Source organism: Drosophila grimshawi, unplaced genomic scaffold (genome assembly GCF_018153295.1).
Source record: "Drosophila grimshawi isolate 15287-2541.00 unplaced genomic scaffold, ASM1815329v1 contig_1377, whole genome shotgun sequence".
In the NCBI taxonomy this organism is placed as follows: Eukaryota; Metazoa; Arthropoda; class Insecta; order Diptera; family Drosophilidae; genus Drosophila; species Drosophila grimshawi.
The window spans coordinates 9,364,101-9,381,566 of record NW_025062900.1 but is presented as its reverse complement, the minus strand read 5'-3'; the positions used below and the strand labels follow the sequence as shown (position 1 = coordinate 9,381,566).

Sequence of the window (17,466 nt, the reverse complement as noted above, 5' to 3'; positions counted from 1 at the left end):
ATATGAAGAAGCAACGGGCAGCGACGGCCAACTGCCAACTCTCGTCTCACATGGCTAGTGGCGACTCCGTGTTTGTGTGCGACTGTGTTTGTGTATGTGTGTGCTTTAGGGGTTGGGGCTGGGATCACCTCCCGTGTTACGGGTAGTCGCCACATTAAAATGAAATGTTCACACAGTCAACTCGTTGACTGGCGCATTACGTAGCAAACTAACGACAGCGTCTAGGCCCAGAATCTCCCCACTACTCTTCGACCCAACTCAACCCTTTGACGAGCAATGAATTTCATTTGTGTGGGGCGTACACTGTGCAAAAAAACGAAGAAAAAAAATTGTAAGTAGAGAGAGGGAGAAAAAAAATAACGAATAGAGTTTGCATCAAGTTGGGCACATTTTATCGTCATTTTAATGAATATTGCTTTTGGCTTTTAATATTTGTTGGCATGGCTAAGAAGTTGTCCCGGCCAAATCTCAGCCATGGTGATTAGTTCAGCAATGAAGGTAAGTTGATGCCAACTGGGGATTAGGTAACCCTCGAAAGCCCTCTCTCTCTCTCTCTCCCAAAACCCATTCAACCTATTGCTGCTTCAACTGCATATGATTTACTTTTATTATAAGTATCCAAAAGGTTTGGTTTTGAGGCAAATGTTGCCATTCGCTTTAAGCCTACTTCGCATAATGCTCTTTCGGTTTAGTCCAAATTCTCATTTATCTTTATTTTTTCGAATTTACTTGGCATGGGAAGCTGTTGCCGCCATAATCATAGCATATAAATTGCTGAAGAATATTCAAATTAATGTAATACGACTAAGCAGACAATACAATATAATATCTATAATAATCCTTGACTTAAGTCTTAACATTATTTGCCAGCCTCAACTAAATGTGTTGAAGTACATACTGAATCTACTTAATGATCTTTATATACATGATAGTATCCATTATAAATTAAATACACAAAAAGTGTATTCCATTCTGAGGTTAAAGTACAGTCTGTCTAAGGGAGAGCCGCATAAAAATGTATTGCATGTCACAGACTTTGATGCAAAAGGGATATCAAAAGCTGAGCTATATATAACAACAGCAACAACAGCAACAACAAGTGAGCAACTAAATTATACCTTTGAGAGTAATTTACGTGCTTTCCTTCTTTATTAGATGCAGAGTAGAATTTCTGTGGCGGCATGGGATAGATAGGAAAGCCAAAACAAACCAGAAAAAGCAAATACAAAAAAAGAAATAATAGAAATAAAAATAGCTGACCAAAAAAGAGGTGAGGTGAGGTCCACAGTCGCCCCAATGCCTACTCAGGTTTGTCATGATGTATTTGTTGTAGTGTCCAGTGGTTCAGACTCACCTCAGGCCCTCAACCTCATCACCAACCCTAACCCGAACCTCAGCCTCAGCCTCGAGTGTCCATTGTCAGGCGTTGGTTTCATTTTGTGTCCCGTTTTTTTTTGTCAGCTCTTTTTTTTTTGTATGTGTGTGTGTTTGTTTTTGTTGTGGGTGATTTACAGACACTTTGACGTCCGTCCAAGTTGACGGTTGACCCATTAGTAGAATCCCCAAAAGAAGCCTCCCTGGGGTCGCGTCGCGCCCCTGACTTGACCGCAGTAGTCGTAGTCGTAGTGTCCTGCAGTGGAAATAGATGTGGAAGTGTGCAAGTGGAAATGGGACCAGAGGTGGAAAGTGCAAAGAACAAAACAAAATCATGAAATCATTGTTCATCATGATGCCCAATACATTATCCATTCCCATTCATTGGCGACGTACCTCAAAGGATGAATCCTTTCATGTGGGTCCCTGTCTCACACTCGTTTTGTTATACTCTTGCAAATGGTAAATGGAAAAGGACATATTCAAAACAATTTGGTATATATATTCGTAAGCAGATGAGTTCAGCTCTCTTCAAAATTCAATATTAACCATTTCAGAACTATTGTTGCCCATTTTTTAAGTTAGTCTATATACATTTCTTAAACTATTTATATGGTACTATTTGGGACATCCCAATTGAATAGCTCTGAATAGTTGATATATATATTCTCGCCAGTTAAGTTTATTTTGTGAATAACAAATTAGACATTTTTTAAATGAATACATATTTGAATTTAGCTACAATTTAGCTGGACATCAGACTGAAAGTGTATCTAAACCTCGGCCTGCTCAAGTTAGCTACTCTCACTGGTTTTGTTTTTGGTAGTTTTTGACCATGAGTGATTTCAGTTGGACTCAATTCGGTTGGGACATATTCATCAATAATTCAAGCACACTTTTCAGTTGTCTGTTGTTGTCCTTATTGCCGTTGTTGTTCTTGTGCAAGTCGCTTTTGTTGTTGTTGTGTTCCATTTCTGCATAAAAGTTGCATTCAATGCGGTCAAGAGTTTAGCTGGCAACTCATATTAAAGAGTGTAGCTAGCCACGATTGTCCTTCAGGTCCGAAATGCCCTGAAAAAGGGAACTCAAAGGAAAAGCCAAGAAGCTCCGCATACAATCATCTCAATTGTTGTGGCCCTGTTGACGGCACAGCCACATCACGTTTATGTTCGCATTCACGTCCTGTGATGTCGCTACCCTCGGTTCAAAGCACCAGACGTTCCACATAACAATTGGCAGCAGATTCAGTGGCAGGAGTAGAAGAAGGAGAAGAAGAAGCAACAGCAGCTGCACTGAGGACACTGTCCGCCAAGGCTTGTGTCAAAGGCGATGCGCATCTTCGAGAGCAATTGGCTAATTGATTTCGATTCTTTTGGCTGTTCGACGGTTCACACGTACTTTTTTCTGTGTGATGGGCGGGGTGGAGGCGAGGGGTGTTATCATTAGGTGGAACGCAAACGTTAGCAGGACCTTTCGCCGACATTATTGTCCTTGTCCATCTGTGATTTCTATTTGCCATGGCTAATTTCGAGCAAGCAGACTTTGGTCAAAAGTTATTCGTCTTCTTTAAGCTCTATCTCTGTCTCACTATATCGCTCTCTCTCTCTCTCTCTCTTTCTGTCTCTCTCTCTCTCCCTCTCTCTCTCTCTCTCTCTCTCTCTTGCCAGCACACACACATTGATTAAAATGTTGTTCAACCCCCTGCAGCCCCAAGAGTCCCGCATGTCCTATTGCTCATCCTGTTTTAAGAAATGTGTTCTGTTAGCAGTTTCCTTTTAACTGAAATTGTCATCAAGTGTCTGCGCAATTTCGATGTGTGCAAACAAGTACTGTTTTCACTGCTTCCTTCCCACCTCCTTCCAAGCAGCACACATATTTAGTGCATTGCTTTTAATTACAGTCGACAAGAACTTGAATCGCGCTGGTCAGCGCCACAACCCAAGTCAAGTCCAGCCATCAGCGTCATCCTTGCATCATCGGCAGCAGCAGCAGCAGCAGCAACCGCATTCTCAGCAGCTGAAATTGCGATAAAAGCTGTTATCCTCATCCTGGCAGAGCAGAGCGTAGAGGTCAAGAGGGATCGTCTTAAAACTGTGTGAGAAAAAATGTATAGCAATATTTTTTTCATGTCGACCAATATCAGTTAAGAATGAAAATTATAAAAAGTAACAAATAAATTAAATAAAAAATGTAATTCAATTTTAAATTAAAAAACACCGCAGGATCGAAGGTAAAATAGAAAACCACAAAATAAAATCGAAAGTAAAAATTGCAGCATTTTCGCAACGCATTCGAGCAACCTTTTCAAACACTTCATAATTTTCTTAATCAGCGATTGCCAAGAAAGCACCCAACTAGCTGCGCCACTGGCAAAAAAAAAGCAATATGAAAAACCAAACAAAAATTCGATTTTCAATTTTATTTTGCAGTGCATTCTTTGGAGACTTCTGATGCGCAGCCAGAAACAAAGCTGGTCTTGTGGTTGGTTTTAAATGCTGGCCATGTAACTGAATGGCTACACTGTTGTACTCATGTCCTGTCTTGTCCTTTGGCCTGCAGAGTCAACAGCATGGCAGGATTTTGACATCGAGCTAGGAGTTGGATTTTCGAGTTTGGAGTTGTCATTTCATTTCACACAATGCCCACGAATTGATCCGAAAATTGATTCGGTTGCATGTGACATGTTTACGGAATTGTTTCACCAAATAACCAAAGACAAAACTGAACGGAATGTGCTGTAATTATTGGACAAAATGCAATGGCAGCGAATTTTCAAGGCAACTACTACACCCACAATCAGAATGCCTGCCCCACCTCGAACTTTCGAGTGTTTTAAGGGATTGCACAAATCTTTTACAAATCAAAAGCATTTCGGGGTAGCGGCAACATCACCAAATGTGGCTGCTGCTGCTTTGAGGCTAATTAGTGCGGTCACTCGGCAGCCTTCCTTTTTTTTATTTTCTATTTTTTTTTTTTACTTTTTTAATTAGAGACGTTGCGAAAGGACAAAGATGCGTCAGGACAGTCGGGCAGTGACAACAAACAAAAGATATCAAGAATTTCATTTCTTGGCACCCCGCCCACCCCAAACCCCAACATCAAACCCCAAAAACACGACCCAGGCTTAGGCGAATGCGCCACTTGAAGATGTGCAAAGGAAACCGAAAGCAAAGCGAAGGAAAATACAAAAAACAGATGAAAAAAGTAAGGAAACGAAAACGAAAAGACGACAACGGCTATCACAGAACAGACGCATTTGGCTAAAATAAAGAAAATGCCAGCGAATTAGCAACGCGCCAAGTCAAGACAATCCACGACTCCACGACTCCAAGACTCCAAGGCTCCCACAGACCACAGAGTCGGCGATGAATTGCCCATGTCCATGTCTATGTCGGTTCACATTTTTTGCGCCGGTTTCGGCACAAGGCGCAAGATGCGCTTTAAAATTCCACTGATAACAGCTGCCGTTCTCCTCACTCCACTCACTGAGCCATGCCCCAATCCCATTCTCCATATAGCCACTGGCGTTGGCACTGGACTAAGAAGGCGTCAGTGTCAGCGACAGGCATAAGAAATGTGTCCCAAGCAATTATCATCGCCTTCTGGTACTCCTGACCAGGGAGTCCAGCGTCTGCTTGGATTTTGAATTGAGGCTGCAACACAAGTTTCCAAGTAGCTACTTACTTGCAATGGAACGGGCCAAATATGCAACACTTCAAGTGAGTTTGAGTTGAGGATAGTGGAAAGAAAGAAAAGTTGGAAGGGTTACTGTGATTCTCAAGTTTATTGAACATGATTTCACTTCTGAAATAATACTATATTTAAATCTGAAAAACATGATTTGAGCTTTTCCTTTTGCTTCCCCACAGAATCACACTTAGGAATTAGTCCAAACTTAGACAATTTGTTTCTGATAGTTGCACATATAATTTCACATCTGGCAGATTATGATTTCGAATTGAAATTTTCCGTGCTAGATTGCCAACATCTGCAAATTTTGTGTGTGCCCACATATGATGCATATCCATCAGCACTTTTAATGCGAGCCCCCATTGATTGATGGACTGAAAATCAAATTTTGAATGTTGAACTCGTATTATCTGCAAAACATTCCAACGCAATGATCAATTTAATTGCTGTTATGCATCAAAATGATGTAGAAATTTGCGCGCCAACCGAAATGTGGCCTCATCTTTCACAAAAAAAATAAATTATAATTCATAAATTAAAACAATGCCGTTCGCACTTTCGCACTGGGGTGGCTCCCAGTCGGCTGCTCTAAATAGTATTCGAATATAGAACTCGGGCGTCGTATTGGCAAAATACGTACATATACATATATACCCTGCACGACTGCGACTGGGCTGCTGGCTGGTGCGAAGAGATTTCTCATATCAAAATAAACAAATCATCAATCAAGTGATCTGCACGCCACAAAACACACAACAAAAACAAAGAATTAAGCAGCAAACAATTCGATCGGTTAGGGTTGAATTGCGGGTGGGGGGTGGGTATTGCGGTCGCTGCGATCGGTGGGACAAGGCAACAAGCTGGGATATCTTTGACAGTTTGCCCAACTTAAACAAGCATCGATTGGAGCAGCAGCTGCGATACTCATATGCACTCAAGCAATCAACAGGCGCGAGAATAAACGCTGGCTTCGATTCCCCAGTGGTGTTGACTGTGGTGCTATTGTGGTTTTGTGGTTCTCTGCTGCCAGTGCTAGTGCTCTGTGTGTAGTAGCATCACACACACACACACACATCGCAACATCATGGTACATTGCTGTCTTCTGCACAGCAGTTGGCATTCCTGCCAGCTTGATAGACATTGCCAAGCATTGAGTAAGGCAAGCACACTCCGATCCATAATCATATAATAGGTAAGGTGTCAAAATATAGTTTTAATAAAATCATATAAACAGAAATATAAGAATTCATTTAGTCTATCACATAGCATGTACCAAATATAAAATAAATAATTAGATATTATATTAAAATAGAGCAAATGATGAAGAATCGATTTGTGTCTGCCATAAAATTATGCAGCGCTCTGTGGATTGGAGAAAGATCGTTCGATACGCTCTGGCTGCAACTGAAACATATTTCTCCATCTCTTCCACTCTTTGGTTCTTGGCTGTGTGCAATTTTTCCGTACAAGACATGCAATTATAAGAAATGAAATCAAGTGGCTCGACAGCCACACAGTTGGCTCTGCAATGGGAATTTGGTATCGAATTGGATTGGATTCGATGCAATGCGATGGGCAACCTACCTCATTGAGAGGTGCTGGGGGTGGGGCACGGGCATTGCATGACAGGCAGGCAGGCAGGCTGGCAGGCTGGCTGGCAGACTGGCGATCGAATCAATATCGGCATCGTGTGCGGGTGGCCAGCAGCCGGAATGCGTGCAAAATGTTTGTCTTGGAATCAACGCCTCAGCGAAATGATTTGTTTATTTTCTCTTATGGAGTGTTTTTGTTTGGCATGCGATTACGTTCTGACAGCGGCGGCGACGGCGATGACAACAACCAACAACATTGACGCGAGTCCATATAGACAGAGAGAGATAGAGCAGCAGCAGCGGGAACAGCTTGAAGCCTGCCGATCGGCATAAACAATGGCATCCAAGCTGGGTCCACCAATGAGCTACCGGGCTGCACCCGGACATCTCAAACAGTTGACATCTGGAGGCCCGGCCTCAGGTTGCAAGTGATCGCGCCCCCGTTTGATGCACAGACAATGGCCACATTTGGTAGCTGCCGCTCGTTGCTCCACCAATGGAAGCAGCTTGAGTTTTTTTCAGCTGTTCATTTTTATGCTAAAGGTGGTTCCCGTTGCACCCAACTTGACATTGATACATGGCCAGGCTGTAAGTTTGATAGCTGCTACCATTGTTCAACAGTATTTTTTTATTTCTTTTTTTGCCAAAGCCACTGTCAAAGCAGCCGAGCAGGTTTTCTCAATTGGTTTTCTTCTCTTTTTTCGTACTTGCTGTGGCCAGTTTATGCTCATTGGTTGACCGATCCGGGGGAACATCAATTACCATCGCCAAATGGCCATATGAAGTACAACCAGAGCACTTATCGTTGCTGAAGCTTTCTTAAGCGAACTTTGTCTTACTCAAGTCAGAAGTCAATCGATTTATCTTAGAAAATAAAACATTCAGAAGTTGTAAATTAATAATAAAATATTTATCAACCCTATTCGAATTTTGATTTGCAAAATAAGCTAAAAATGTAAATAAAATATTTAATCACACTCAAATTAATTGCACTTAGGTATTCAATAATTTACAATTACTTTTATATTTGGTTATTGGTTGTTTATTAGGTGAAAGTCCCCTCCAAATATAGATATGTATTTCTTGGAACTAGTATGTAATTCTAACACCAAATGGCAAGTGTGGTGTGAGTGGCAGCAATGTTATTGCCTTTTCTTGATAACTTGGCGCATCAAGTGCCAAACAGATTTGAAACGGATGCAGGGGCAAATGCCGAGATGCGATGTGATACAGAGATAGACATAGCTGCAGATGTAGCTACATGCGGCAATCCTTGCGATATGCATGTCTGTCAAAATAAATTTCAGGCAAACGAGCTGGCAACACCGTGAATAAATCAGCTTGTAAACATAAATAAAACAACAGAAATAATTTTCGCGGCAAAGTTGTCGGCATCGCCGTGCATGGAAAATCTCAGTATCAAGCAGCCAACTGGCGGGAAAAGGCTGAGTGAGTGAGTACTGCGTTTTTTTTTTGCCATAAGTATTGGCATTGTATCTCATGGATTCCATCAGTGCATCATCGTCCGAGACACTAGACGGCGGCCATGGGCATGACTTGGCCAATTTATGAGTCCAACTGCTTTATGGCCATGGCGAAGCACCAAAATTAACGCATTATAAATAATAATTTTTATGATTTGCAAAATAGATGCAATTTATTGCCGCCAACTACAGACACCCAGACACCCAACAGGCCAGCACCACAACAGATGTCCACCCGACAAATGTTTCAAATTTCAATGAAAATTCCAATTCTGCATTTGTTAAATATTAAAAAAGAATTTATTGACATTACGTAGATGTTTATGTGACGGTATTTAATTTATAAAATGTAGAATTTCTTTTGAAACTGGTATAAATGAAAACTAAATTGAATATTAAATGTTTATTGTAGATGTTAAAAGCTTTGTGTAATAGGTAGTGCAACTATTTGAAATGCTGACGACTAATTTATGTGTTTTCGATACTTAAAATTAGTCACAAGTTTCACACTCAAAACAGGCAACAAATAAACAATCGACAGAGATGCATTTGTGTATCTAAATTTTTTTTGGATACGGACAAGCGATTTGTGGCATGCATGTGCGAGTATTCGCTGCATTTGTTTGTCGATATTTGAATTATTTCCATCGCCACTTGTGACGGGGGGGCAGCATTTCAGCCGGCCACTTTTGGCCACAATTGTGGCCAGAGTTCCAGCATCCATTCCATACTCGATCGAAACCAATTGTCCGCCTGCGTACGCTGAGTGCCTAATGTGCTGTCGATGGGTTTACAATCCGTCAAAACAGTTGCCACGACGAGTGCATCATCATTGGCACTTGAGTCCTATTAGGGGAGCTCCACAAATAAACAGTTCTAGCCCAGCGAACACTAGCATCGAGTTCTACTTAGTTGGAATTTAGATAATTACCCTGTGATGGATGTACTTGGAGTGTGTTGGAATGGACTACATACACATATATTTAGTTTATTATTTTAGCATGATGTGATACATTTTTTTTTAAAAGAAAAGCGATCTTTGATAGTTTAGCGTATATCCAATAAATGTTGCTTGAAATATGACTAATAAATTAAGTTAAACTTTAAAGATTATCATAAAAATGTAAATGGATTTTTAAAAATGTTTATAATTTTTACTGACTAGCATTTTTTCAGCAGCTGGTTTTAGTTTATACATTTTTGGAGGAACACTTGAATACCGATCAATGCTCTTAAATACTATTTGCAAATTCAGTCATGCGTAATTTTGTACAACAATAGAAGTAAAGAAATCAGGAAAAATGCACAAGACTGCAGTTGGAGAATATAACTGAATGTTAACTGGAATTTGGTGAGCGAGTAACTCCTTATTTATCTATGCATCTCGTTAGGGGTATTGTAATCAACTTTCTTAGAGCCGAGATAACAATGGTCGCATGCAATTGCCGAATTTTCTTTTCTTTTGTCGCTGGCAACCGATCCATTAAAAGTGAACCATCATAAAGTCAGCGAGCAACTGGTTAAAGGAGCAGTGAGTGGCCAGCGGCAACAACAATGGACAATGAGCACATAAATCAGTGTAATTAATAGAAAACTAGCCAAAAGGCAAAAATCCAAAGCCAAAAAATATATAAAAAAATCCACGCATGCGCAACAGCAACCACAACAGGTTTTTGGCCACGTGCAACGTACTCGGAATCCCACTGACCAAATGTGAGCACGGACAGATCCATATTGGGCTCGTTGCAATGGAATGCCAGCAGTCTGCCAAATCTAGCGCCTAATTACAATTGAATGCGGCAATCAGCGAGATGAGATGGGATGAGATGAGATGAGTTGAGTACGACTATTAGAAAATAACTAAAAGTATTTATCAATATATGTACATATATGCCCTGTAGGAGCTGCTGCTGCCCACACAAACTCGCATCCACTCACAATCAGATTTTGTTTCTTTTTTGTTGTTGTTGGGAATGTAAACATTGGTTTTGTTTTTCTTGCCCATTGGCGGCAATTTATCTCACAGTTTGATGCAAACGCATAAATCTCTCAACGCGCGGCCCAATGCGATATTTCAATTTCAAATTAAAATAAATATTTAAGCGCTTCGCTTTTGTAGCTCGTAAGCAAATTAAATTTATTATCAATAAAGTAAATTTATCAGACAAACACACACACACACGAACTCAGTTTTTAAAAAGTGGTCTGGCTGATGGAAAGTGTGCTTCGAAACTGTACAACATCCATCAGCGTGCAAATCTCAGCCGCAAAACCCCTGCAAGTCTCCAAGGAACTAATTCATTCATTTGGCCCCCGCCAAATCACTGGCCATTCATTTACCAAATGTCCAGCAAGCGGACAAATGGCCCACAAAAATCCTTAAAAAGTGCAAAGGCTGAGCAACACTTTTCATACCCTTCAACGGTGTCCCACAAAAAAGAGTCAGCTGCAATAAGTCAGGCAACACTGGACCAACTCTGATGCTTAGCTATCACTCGCTGTGCCCTTCAAATTACCAACTGATTACACTCGTGGGACAAAATTCCTGTTGCTGTTGCTCCCTCAACTCTTGTACCACGGCGGGTACTGCTATCGTCTACAGTCATCTGTTTTGGCTGACAACAACAGCGCCAGAATTGATGTGGTCTGTGACTATCTAATAGCTCAACCGGTGCTCGAGATAAACAAATATGGTTCGGCATGTGTCACCAGTCCGCAGTCAACACTCGCCAGTGAATCAAAGTGTTAGTCCAAATAAATAAAACTGAAACTCTCACTATTTTAGTGTGGCATGTGGCTTACCGAAAAACCAACCACTCAATGTTAAATTCGTTTTCTATTGGGATTAATTTTGCTCATTTAATTGATGGATTTGACATACAAGTAGCATTCAGTTTTTAAATGCCTTATTTTTTCATTTACCTCATCGTTTATAATTCTTTAAATTTTTGGAACAACTAGAATTTAAAGCATTCACTTCACTAAATTTGGCATTTAAGATTGATCTATGAATAAATTTTAAATATATATAATCCTGTGCAAAATTTAATGAGATATGAAAGATTTTTGCATTCCTTATTTTGAAGTAGTATAAAAATGTGCAAATAAAATAGAGTGAAAAATGTGTTTTTAGTATTTATTCAAAAATATAAATTCTATTTAAATTTTAAATTGAAATTCGCGTAACATGTCTCAAAACTAATTAATATTCACTTTATTTGCGTAGCTTTTACACTTCTTAGTGTAAAATCACATCTAGTCACAAATAATCGTAAGAATGTATTAAAACAGGAATTTGGTTCCTGGTTGTAATCAGACAGAGCTGTATTTGCTGGTCAAATTGAAAGCGTTGGGCATAAATTTGAATTTGGCCACCGATCGTGTGACACAGGGAATGGGTGACAACCCTAAAACTTATTGACAACGGGCATAGCATAAATTATTGCGAAGGCAGCGCGTTAATCGCACATTTTACTCGCAACAATAACAACAACAGCAGCAGCAGCAGCAGAAGCAGAAGCAGCAGCAACCTGACAACAGACAGGGGGGAATGGGAGCTTAAACGATTGGCAAATCGGCGACTGCAGAGCAACGAGAACAACTCACAGCAACTACAGCAACAAAAATACCACCAACAACAACTTTGTTTTAAACGATAACAATCACGAATGCAGCAGCAGCAACAGCAGCAGCAGCAGCAGCAACAGCAGCAGCAGCAGCAGCAACAGCAACAGCAAAAATCGACTGAGAGCGAACCCAATGGCAAATGCCTGCTCCTGGATCTGTGGAGATCTGAACTGGAACTGGAGTCTTGGGGATAGTGAGTGTGAGAGTTGCAACAGGCCCGAACATAAGCAGCAACACAAATAATTCGCTTTAATGAGATCGCAATCTGGCGATTTGCGACAAAAACACACGCGGTTTGTGTCTCAGTGCGTGCGATCAGCCCAAACAGATGAAGATGAGCACAACTCTGCACTCCACACTCCATACTCCGCCAATACCCGTAACCACATTCCCCATGCCGATGCCGATGCCGATCCCGAGATGCCGATCTCAATCCCAATCATTGAGCTCAGCATCGACGATCGTTTAGCTCTTGTTTTGTTATTGCTGCTGCTGTTGCAGTCGTTGTGGTTGCTATTGCTGCTGTTGCTGTTGCGCTCATGTTGCTGTCAGCGTGCCTTGACTTGTTGCTGTTCGGGGCTGCCCCGTTGGCAGCCCCTAGCCGGCCCAGTCCAAGTTGCGCTTGTTGACATGCCCAGCTTGCTTAGGCAGACTACAGGCCAACACACAAGCGGCTCTCGACTCGGACTCGGACTCGAACTCGAACTCGAACTTGGACGTCAACGTGTCGTTGTCATTTCTCGCTGCCTGTTCCCTCTTGGCATCGGCATGCTCTCCCAATTGGCCCAGGGCAATATGACATCGATGAATCGAACAGCGCTCTGGAATTTTGTGTGTGATTTGATGCAGCAATACTGTTATAGATCTGTCTTTATGTGTGTTCACGCCCATATCGCATCACGTTTTAATCAATTCGCCATAGAAAGTTCTCGAAAAATGCTCGGCAATTAATTGCCACAATTAGTGCGACATGACGCGAACGGAATGATTAAAAGCCATACCACACACGGCCAGACAACTCTGTCAACAACGCCAAAAATGGGCGTTCGACCAACTTTCAGTTTGCCATTTATCACCAAAGGCCACATTTTTATTAGAGTAAATATGTATTTATATATGTATGTGTATGTATGTGTTTGACCAGACCATGTTGTGGAACTCTGTTAACTGTTGAAGAGCAGATTCAAGTCAAAACTAGATTACACAGATAAAGCTCGTGTCAAACATTTTGAGAATATACACATATTTCTTACTCACTTAACGTTGAACTCTTCAATTTCTCGGACATAATATATTTATCTCCATTGTTTCTTTTCTCGTCCTACTTAATACACCTTACTTTTATTATTTACTTCACATTGTAAATAAAATAATTATAGCTAGGGCTGTTGAGCAACTATCGATAAAATTCAACCAGTGCTGTACAATCCTGTAAAATATTAGTCAAACTTTCTACTGTGAAAGCTGAAGGGAAAGCGAAACACGAGAAATAAACTTGGTGAATATAATTTTTGCATAATAAAATCATTAACACTCATATCACACTCATTTCCTTCAGAGCAGAATGCTGGCTGTAGGTATTTTGGCACAGATTGTGCGTAAAACCAAGCTGGGTCCGCAGATAAACTGCATGTGGATGCGACAGCAGAAGACTATGCACGATGTGGACAAGCATGGTGTGCCGTCCAGGAAGGGTTACTCCCCATTTGGCAGGAACCAGCTGGGCTGGGGTGAGTGGACGGTGACTCGCTTAGATGATTTGCTCAATTGGGGACGCAAGGGCTCCATTTGGCCAATGACCTTTGGCCTGGCCTGTTGCGCCGTGGAAATGATGCACATTGCTGCCCCACGCTACGATATGGATCGCTTTGGTGTCGTCTTCCGTGCATCGCCACGGCAAACGGATCTCATGATTGTCGCCGGCACACTGACCAACAAAATGGCACCAGCTCTTCGCAAGGTCTATGACCAAATGCCCGAACCACGTTGGGTCATCTCAATGGGCAGCTGTGCCAACGGCGGTGGCTACTACCACTACTCGTACTCGGTGGTGCGCGGCTGCGATCGCATCGTACCCGTTGACATCTACGTGCCCGGCTGCCCACCCACAGCTGAGGCACTTATGTATGGCATATTGCAGCTGCAGAAGAAAATCAAACGTATGAGGACCCTGCAGATGTGGTACAGGAAATAGGCAACGAACAAACGGTTTATTGCTGATATGTAGTTAATATAATTTCATGTTTGTTCTTCCAGAAATCTACCCTATCGGGTGGATGCTACAATAAATAATATATAGCACTAACCATTCTTCATAAGAATGCTTGGCAAATGTAAATTTTCAAATTTATTTTATATATATGAAATTTATTTGAAATCACTAAATTTAAAAGAATTCGCAATTCTTCATATTGTAGAAAACTCTGTAAGTGGGGGAGCTCAATAATTTTTCCATGTGTATTGATCGGTCGAAGTCGAAGCTGGATAAGGATGAGACTTGTGTGTGCGGCAGTAAATCGAATGTTTAATCGATTGAATTTAATTAGAAAACAGCAACCATCAAATGTGGCATGCAGCTGTTGTTGGTGCAGCTCCCCATTTTGTCCGCCTGTCCGCAACTGTCCGCAATCGCATGATAGCCATTGCCGAGGGATTAAAGCTCAATACGATCGCAGTGCATGCGATTCGCGGGTGAGTTCGGAAGGTGGTGCTGACTGCAGCCTCCACCACTGGACCACAGTTGGTAGCGGATTGCAGTGTGTGTTGTGCAATGTTGCTGCCGTCTGTGCCTCAGCATGTGTGCCCAGCAGCCCGAGCAGCTCGGGGAGCCCAGCTACAGCTCCAGAATGCAGAATGTAGATGTGGTTGTGAATGTGTAAACTCGTACTTGCGCTGTCGTATCGGAGCAGTGCGATCGAAAATGGATTTGTATCAATATCGACTCACTAACATGATTCCAATAAATTAATATGCATACAAGGCAGGCACCAGGTCCAGCTTCAGCTTCAGCTTCAGCCCCAGCTCCAACTTCGACTTCGACTCTGACGACGCCTGTCGCCGTCTGGGGACCCTGGTCTGAGGTACGATCTCGATCGACATCGCAGAGAAGCAAGAGAAAAATAAATAAACACACGATGATGCATGTGCAGTGTCTCTGAGTTGTGATCGTGTTAATGTAAATAATTGCCAGCGCCCCATCGTTCCATACTCTAGACCCAATCCAATTCCAACTCCAATTCGAATCCCAGTCGACGACCATTGCAGATGTAATTAAAATCTCTCTCGGCTTCGTCTTCGTTTGTGGCTTCTCACTTTCTGTCGCGTCTTCTGTTTGGCCTGTCTGTCGTTTTGGCCGTGTGTTTCTCTTCTTGTTCGGCGGCCCAGAGAGATTCGTCTTGACTGATATGAGCCAAGCGACATACACGCAAACCCCGCTCCAACTCCAACTCCAACACCAAATCCAACCCCAACTCGAGCTCCAACAGCCACTCAGTGCCTAAGCGTTTGATGTTGACAGTTCACGAGTTTTCTTTGGCATTTGGCGATATTTCTTAGCGCTGTGGCAATTGTCAGACATTTGGTTACCGATACGATTTGGAATTGGGTTTGGCTTACGGACTCGGATTTAGATATAAGACCACTTGCCTTCTGCAACTGGCAATGGGAATCTGTTAACGAGTTGTCTAATTGGCATTGTTATTTGTCTTAACAGAATTGAAAGTTGACTTTAACATTTGCACAGCTTTTGACTTGTTGCAGAAAGTTACCTTTCAGATTCGATTTCAAATGCACAGATCTGAAATTCTTAAGGTCCATCTCTTTTGAACATCCCCATCATCCAGACCGTATTGGTTTTGAAAAGCAATTAATTTGTAATCTATATTTATACTGAATATCTATTTGGAAATACAATTTCCGATCAAAATTTCAGTAAGTTCTTTTAAAAAGGGAATTAAAAATGATGGTAAGTCTTCAACTTACTGCTAAGCTAGTATACCTTTATCGGTAAAGTAGGTGTCTATTTGGATGTGTAAGTGGTTCGCATGCTCCTAAAATACTCAACATCAGAAGTTTGCCAATCTGCCATCGACAGTGCGAAATGCTTCGCTTCAGATACAAAACACACGTGACTCTACCAATGGAGGAATGAGTGCGAGTGCGAGTGCGAGTACTCGTACAATAAGTTGCCTACTTGGTTACTCGAACGTATGCCGGGTCAAAAAACAAAAAAGAAAATAAGAAGCCGAAGCCCTTGCGAGAAGCACTCGACTGTCTGCGCTTATTTATGGCCAGAGATGCTAAAGATATAGCGCCAGACGACGACGACGACGAGGCATCAGAGGCTGAAGACGGAGAAACAGAGCCAGACGATTGGCAGACTTACTTAGCATGGCATAGTGTAGTATATATGGGATGAGAGATATCTGCAGCATCAGCTGACGGCGTTTCACAGAAACTGAAGCTTCACCTTTATATCGATGCATTGTTGATTAGTCTGTCCAGGACAACGACTGGGACTCTCTGTGTCAGATTCGAATACGGATTCCGATTCGGTTTTCGTATGGCATGCAAAATATTTGGGTTAGTTAAGTTGCAACAGTCACGCATTTAACGCAGCGACTCTCAGCGTTCGCCTCTCTGGCAGTGAGTTGTCAATCAGGCAGCGGAGACGAGGCTCCACTGTGGTGTCAATTTGAGTATTTTTGTGCGTGCGCAAAATAACGCAATGTCATTATTTGTGGGAACCAATCCAGAAATTTGTATATCACGCTCAGTTCCAGGCGCGCGCAAAAATATCGAAAATCATTACTTCAAACAAGCGGCGCGCCGCGTCAAGCAATCAATCAATCAAAGCAACAAATCAAACACATATCCAAGACCATCTGACCGACTTGAGCCAAGCTCTGAAAACCAGTTCAGATTCTAATTCAATGGCGCACATACGAAATCATTTGACAGATCATCGACAATCGATCCAAAACCAAACCCGATCCCAATTCAATTCCATCCATCTGTGTGCTGGTTGTATTTGTGTTTGTGCACTTGAGCTGTTGCCTTTACTTTACTATATAACGTTCATTGGTTTCTTTTCTTTCCATCTTGTGATTCAAGTGCACAAATAGTCGAGAGTACACAAATAAAGGTTAATGAGCTTTTTCTTAGCGGTTTCGGTTTGTTTTTTCTGTTACTTTTTCATTTGTATTTATTCATTTTTTTCTATCAACAATTTATTTTTTTTTCTCCAAAATTAATTTAAATGAGGTGTTTTTGTTAAATACTTTTGTGCTCGGCTTGGAGCTGTTCATATACTTAAATGTTTTTGTACGCTCTGCCATCATCTTCTCTAATTTTCTTCAAATAAAACTCAAAAAATTTAAAAATTATTATCAGTTGTCATCTTATTTATCTGAGAGTTGGAAAGAAATCAATATATAATATTTATTATGATATCTTAAATATGTATATAGAAAATTGGTTGAGTTTAAATAGAAATAGAACTTAGGTAACATATTACTCAATTCAATTATGTAGAGCTAGCTGTGAAAGATTAAAATTTGTATAAAAAAAAGCATCTATCCAAAGCCAAATTTTCATCTGATATTTTTGTCAAACAGTTGATCTTTTCGCTTAAAATAATGTCAATGAGATGCAGTCCAATATTTGTTCGCAAATCATGTTTGCAACAACTTCCGATTGTC

The 17,466-nt window shown here is 41.3% G+C and overlaps 1 protein-coding gene across 2 annotated transcripts; it reads left to right on the top strand.

The window, feature by feature from the left end:
• Positions 1 to 13,174: 13,174 nt before the first annotated feature.
• On the top strand, positions 13,175 to 14,072 carry LOC6562388 (NADH-quinone oxidoreductase subunit B 2). Of its 2 annotated transcripts, none has more exons than XM_001988626.3 (2): positions 13,175 to 13,265; positions 13,331 to 14,072. In XM_001988626.3, exon 2 carries the CDS (start codon positions 13,332 to 13,334, stop codon positions 13,959 to 13,961), a length of 630 nt encoding a protein of 209 aa, XP_001988662.1. In that variant the 5' UTR covers positions 13,175 to 13,265; position 13,331; the 3' UTR covers positions 13,962 to 14,072. The 2 variants fall into 2 exon arrangements, with proteins under 2 accessions (XP_001988662.1, XP_032592207.1); XM_032736316.2 differs by having other exon boundaries at positions 13,326 to 14,072.
• Positions 14,073 to 17,466: the final 3,394 nt, after the last annotated feature.

Excerpts from the sequence above, each read along its gene's own strand:
- LOC6562388 (XM_001988626.3), top strand. The coding sequence starts at position 13,332 with ATGCTGGCTGTAGGTATTTTGGCACAGATTGTGCGTAAAACCAAGCTG.